We start from the raw sequence: 6,000 nt of genomic DNA, 5'->3' as shown, positions 1-6,000 counted from the left end.
GGCCATATTGATGCAAAGCTTCATTTACGTAAGCCATTTCGTGAGGAGACGCCACTCCACTTGGGGTGTTTGCACGCGCTGATTGGACAAGGTCGCATCACGCCTCGCGTTTTCCAGAACGTCACGTCGTCGCAAGCCGTCGAGAGCACCGGGCTTCCCGTATCACCCGTCATCACCACGGTGCTTTTCCGGGCTGTTGAGGATACCACCGGCTCTGGCATCAGACGGGACGACTGATAATACAATACATCACACTGACTAGGCGCGTTTCGCTGAAGGAAACGCCCCACTTCAAGGCGAACTATCCTCATCCTTTTCCCTTGCGACGACATCCCCCCTTTCCTTATCCGACCTGAGCTATATCTCCCTCCCACCGAGTACGACGTCTCACCATCTGGCCGGCACCTATCAAACTGTTTGACCCTCGAATCCTCGAACCCTCGAGACGAGAACACGTCAGACCAAAAACACCAGCCAGCTCTAGCCGGCCATGGCTCCGGCACCGTCCACCCCTCGGCGCACCGCGCGGGGCCGCCCCCGAGGCCGACCCAAGGGACCCAGCTCCGCGAGCGCGTCCCGTTCCAAACGAACAACCGGCGCTAGTGCCACCGGCGGCGCAGCAGCAGACGGTCCCTCAACAGAACCCCCACCCAAGCGACGCAGATACATCCCCGGCGGACCCGGCGGCGGCGGCCGGTTTGTCGACGAAGACGGCATCGAGATCCCCCCGGAGGCCTTAGGCACATCGACTACCGCGTCGCGCCCACGAGCATCAGCCGCGGCCAACCAAGCGACGAGGAAAACCACTCCAACAGTCTACCCGCGCCGAGAACGTAGCACGCGCATCCGGACGGCCGTGAACCGCGACGAGCGAGATGATATGCAATACAGTTCTGCCGCGGCGGTCGCGGCGGCGGTGGTGCAGAGCGAAGGGTACAAGCCGCGCGAGGAGCGTGGGTGGGAGGAGTTTCATCCGAATCTGGATATTGAGGCTACGTTTGTGGTGTGGCATGCCGATGAGGTGGATGGGATTGTGAGGGCTGTTGCTGTGCCGTCTGCTTCGGCTACGGCTTCGGGTGGGAATCATCTGCAGGAGCAGGCGGTGGTGGGCAGTGGTGCGTCGGTGAATGGGACGCCTGTTAGGGACACGGGCGCGCATCTTACGGCCGCAGGAGGAGGAGCCGACGCGAGCGGGACGCCGAATGGTGGTGGCGCGTCGGTGTCGGGTACTACGGCGGATACCCCGACGCGACGGCGACTGGGCAGGCCAGCGCGGGAGTCGTTTTCGCTGTATGCGACGCGGACGTTGGATTTTGGTGGGGGCGGTGGTAGTGCAGGAGGCCACAAAGTGCCCAAGGTGCTGCCAATCTCTGGGCAGACGTCCAAGGAGCGGCTGGACCTGAAGCAGCCGCAGTACCGCAAGACGAACCGGATCGCGCTGTTTGAGAGCAAGACGTTTGGGCAGGCGCGGTATGTCGACAAGTCGATGATGAATGTCGGGTACCAGGAGAGCGACAACTTCATTCGGCCGGATCGCAACCTGATTAAAGCCACCGATGCGAATATGGAGGAGGAGGCGGATCCGTATGCTGTTGCTGCGGCCGCTGCTGGTGGCGGCACATCGAAAGGCGATGGCGAAGCTGTGGCTGGGACAGCATCGGCACCGCACTACGGAACGGTGGGCCGCGTCGAGTACGACATGGACGAGCAAGACGACATGTGGCTCGAGAAACTCAACGCGCAGCGCAAGGCGACCGACCTCGACCCGATCACGCGCGAGGTGTTTGAGATCACCATCACCAAGATCGAGAAGGAGTGGCACGCGCTGGAGAAGCGGATCCCCAAGCCGAACCCGAAGCCGCCGCAGACGCACCGGCCGCGTTCTAGTTCGGCTGCGGCGGTCAATGGCGAGCCGCAGGCGGGCGAGGAGCAGGACAGCAAGTGCGCGATTTGTGATGATGGCGACTGTGAGAACACGAATGCGATTGTGTTTTGCGATGGGTGCGATTTGGCGGTTCATCAGGAGTGCTATGGTGTGCCGTTTATTCCGGAGGGGCAGTGGTTGTGTCGCAAGTGCCAGCTTATTGGGCGGGGTATTCCGGTGAGTTTTTCCTGTTTCTCTCTGTCTCTATTAGTCCCTCTCCCAACTCTTTTTTTGATGTCTTTTCCGGTATTTATGAGTTGCTAACCATTGCAGACCTGCATATTCTGCCCGAATACGGACGGTGCATTCAAGCAGACCAACTCGTCCAAATGGGCGCATCTACTATGCGCCATGTGGATTCCCGAGGTGTCCCTTGGCAACCACACGTTCATGGAGCCCGTAATGGAAGTCGAGAAGGTGCCCAAGACGCGATGGCGACTCGCGTGCTACATCTGCAACCAGCGAATGGGCGCATGCATCCAGTGCTCCAACAAGAACTGCTACCAGGCCTTCCACGTCACGTGCGCGCGCCGCTGCCGGCTCTTCCTTAAGATGAAGAACAGCCAGGGAGCGCTCGCCGTGCTGGACGGCACCTTGCCACTCAAGGCCTACTGCGACAAGCACTGCCCGCCTGACTACGCTGAGGAGCACGGTGTGGCCCAGGCCGCTCGGGAAGCTAAGCGCTTCTACAAGCGGACCATGAAGGGCCGGCTCTGGGCCGACAGCCAGGCGTCGGCACTGCAGCTCGCCGCAACGCACCGCAATGCGGTCACCGAACACCCGCCGGACGAATCGCAGATCACCGGCGCCAATGTCTCGGCTGTGCTGGGTGGTAGTGCCGGCAACGGCAGTGGTGGTGGTGATAATAAGAAGAAGAACCAGCCGCCAAAGAACGTGTGGAAGCTGCCGTCGGGCGCGCCCATCATCCCGCAGGCGGTGTTCGACCTGGTCGAGAGCGCGTTGTCTCGGTTTCCGATACGCAAGCGCAAGGACTTTGTGGGCGAGGCGTGCAAGTACTGGACGCTGAAGCGCGAGGCGCGTAGAGGTGCTGCGCTGCTCAAGCGGCTGCAGCTGCAGATGGAGACGTTCTCGTCCATGGAGCTGACGCGGCGCAACTTTGCGGCTATGGGCCCGTCCGGCCGGGCCCGGCTGGACCGGCGCGTCGAGTTCTGCCGTGGGCTGGTGGACGAGCTGGACCGGCTTCGGGAGCTATGCCAGTTGATTGAGGAGCGGGAGCGATTGAAGCTGGAGGCGGCTGAGCTGGAGGTCGGGATGGTTGATACATGCTACTTTCCGGTGTTTCAGCAGCTGCAGCCGATTCTGGACAAGGCTTTTATGTAAGTTTTATTCATTATCTACGTCTTGCGCGGTGGGGGAGCTACAACTAACACTACATTCACCAGCCTCGACAAGAACGTCTTCAAGCAGGGCTTCCAGGAACTTCAGGACAAGATGGACCAGCGCTACTACGTCACGACCCTGTCGTTTGCCCAGGACCTCTCCCGGACCATCAACAAGGGCATCCACAATCCCCCCGCCGCGGGCCCCGATTCTCAGTCCGTTGAAGCTTCACAGATTAAGCACGCCAACTATGCTGAGACAGCCGCCCGCAAGCGCCTAGGCAAGCGCATCTTGAAAGCCCTGCAAGTCCAATTGGAGACCTCCCTTAAAGCCGAGGCCGAGATCCTCCACCGACCATATGACGCCCTCCGTGAAGAGCTCGAGGGCATTCTCGAGGCCAGCTTTGATGCCCGCCAGCCGTCTACTCAGAGTATCACGGTGTCGGGCGTCGGATCCCCGGCTCACGAGGGTCAAGAACAGGACCGGGAGCAGGACGAAGACGCGGAGAATGGGGACGTTGACATGGTCGACGCCCCGGCCGAGGGCCAAATCATTGTCGCTGATCATAACCACGGCGATGAAGACGCCGAAGGCGAGCTCGACGATGCGATGGATGGCGCTAATATCGAGGTTGGCGGGTACAGCGAGCACGAGCACGATGAGGGGGATCACAAACCTAACGGCGTGCTCTCCGCTGCGCCCTCTGTCGCCGGCGACTCGCATAAACCGAACGGTTTCCTCAAAGCGTCCAACTCTCCGCCTTCCCTACCCGACGCCAGTTTCACCACAAGATCCAACAACAATAATAACAACCCCAACGCCCAACCTCTCACCCCCCCACGCTCCAACACCGGCTCCGCATCCGCCATCGCCTTCAACCCCCACCTCCCTCTATCCACCAACCCCTCCATCACCACAACCACCGCTACGGGTATCACCACCACCCTCACCGACGCCGGCACCTCTACCACCAACAACCGCCGTCGTCCCACCACAGCCAACAGCGCCACCAGCGGGACCAGCAAGACTGGCAGTAAAATCAGCAAGACGGGTAAGACCGGCCAGGGTAACTTCCTCACCCACGGCGGCGTGCCGTGGTATCTGGCCGGGTTTGCGCTGCGCGGGACAACGGCTGTGCAAGAGCAGTGGATTCCTGGGCGGGATGCTGTGCGGAGCCTTAGTGAGGAATTGACGGATATGGATGAGGAGGCGTTGAGGGATTTGGGGGTAGATGTTGATGGGGACGCTGGTGAGGAAGCTCAGTTGGGAGACGAGCAAGAAGTCGATGGAGCTGGGGAGGATGATGGTGATGATGATGGTGATGATGAGGGTGCAGAGGAAGAAAAAACCATCACCATCGCCAGCCGCGCGAGCAATAACACCAACGCCACCAAACCCGATCGCCTAGCGGACGGGGTCGGGGAGGATGAAGATGAGGATGCAGACGGCGAACTGGACGGCGCAGATGCCGACGCCGACGCCGACACCAATGTCGACGGAGCCGACGACGACGAGAAAGAAAACGCCGACATCCTCGGCACCAGCACCACCCCTACTAAATCTACACCCCCCCGGGCCTCAACCGCTATCAAGAAACTCGTCGTCCACGGCGGCAACAACAACAACACCCGTACCAATTCACCATCATCCACCGGCCTAGGCCTAAATACCACTCTCAACGGCACCGGCACTGGCACTGGTCCTAGCACAGTCGCAAGCAGCAACAGCAGCAGTACGAGCAGTCGCAGCCCGAGAAAGAGGACCCGCAGCCAGGTGGCTGCTGCTGCGGCGGCGGGGACGAGGTCGTTACGGAAGGGGGTGAGGAGTTCTGCTAGGAGGAAGTAAAGCGAGCGGGGGTGAGCGTGGGTTTGGGCGAGGGATAAGTGGGGTGTATGAGTATGGCTTTTTTTCTCTTTTTCTCTTTTTGTTTTTGCTTGAGTTGTTTCTTGTTTTTGTTCTAGTATCTATGGCGTGGATGGGGGTGAGGTAATGGGGGGTTGTTTCACACGCTCCTTTTTCTGCGTTGCTGGTTTCGTTTTTTTTCTTCTTCTTCTACTTCTGGTCTTTGACATCACCCTTTTTATATCCCCACGTTGCGTTTACAAGTTTCTATTGTTGGTGGTGGAACGGCTCCTGTTGTTGATCACCGATTCCCCTTTTCTCCTTTTATCTTCCTTTAACCCCTTTTTTCTTCTCTTCACCGCCGGATTTTTTATTCCCCCTTCATTTCTTCTGCTTCTTCGCACAAGACACGCAGATCCAGCAATATGGATGGACGAGAAGAGAACGAGAGAGAGAGAGAGAGTTTGAGCTTGTATGGGTCGCTTAATTGCTACGTACTGTATCGAAGGAAGGTCTTGATTTGTTTGTTTCAGAGGGCAGTGGGATGGGGTATTTATCATTATTATTATTATTTTGTGAAGTGTCTTGTCAGTTGTCGTGTAACGGAGTTGCCAGGCCGGGGAATAAGTTTACGTCTGTCTCATGGGGATCTCTCTTCTTGAATCCGTTCACGATGGATTGATCGGGAGATGTTGGACCGGAGGAGGAAGGTCACTTGCTTTCTGTTTTTGCGATGGGTTTAGGTATGGGGGGCGGGGCAACGCGATGTGAGAGATACCTCTGTAGGAATACACACACATAACATCCATCTATCCATCCCTTCGGTGACTTGTGTTATTTGATGGACAGTTGTTGCCCTGCTCAGCTGTGAACAAATTTTCTTCCCCTAAAAA

At 58.5% G+C, this 6,000-nt stretch overlaps 1 protein-coding gene across 1 annotated transcript; it reads left to right on the top strand.

Annotated features, from left to right (window-relative positions):
- Positions 1 to 490: 490 nt before the first annotated feature.
- Positions 491 to 5,110, top strand: C8A04DRAFT_34496 (peregrin; the record flags this gene model as incomplete). Its single annotated transcript, XM_062782839.1, has 4 exons — positions 491 to 2,101; positions 2,198 to 3,261; positions 3,328 to 4,514; positions 4,602 to 5,110. 4 exons carry the CDS (start codon positions 491 to 493, stop codon positions 5,108 to 5,110), a joined length of 4,371 nt encoding a protein of 1,456 aa, XP_062640306.1.
- Positions 5,111 to 6,000: the final 890 nt, after the last annotated feature.

Source organism: Dichotomopilus funicola (genome assembly GCF_033296635.1).
Source record: "Dichotomopilus funicola strain CBS 141.50 unplaced genomic scaffold C8A04scaffold_5, whole genome shotgun sequence".
NCBI lineage: Eukaryota > Fungi > Ascomycota > Sordariomycetes > Sordariales > Chaetomiaceae > Dichotomopilus > Dichotomopilus funicola.
The sequence above is the reverse complement of the archived record's forward strand: the minus strand, read 5'-3'. Positions and strand labels throughout refer to the sequence as shown.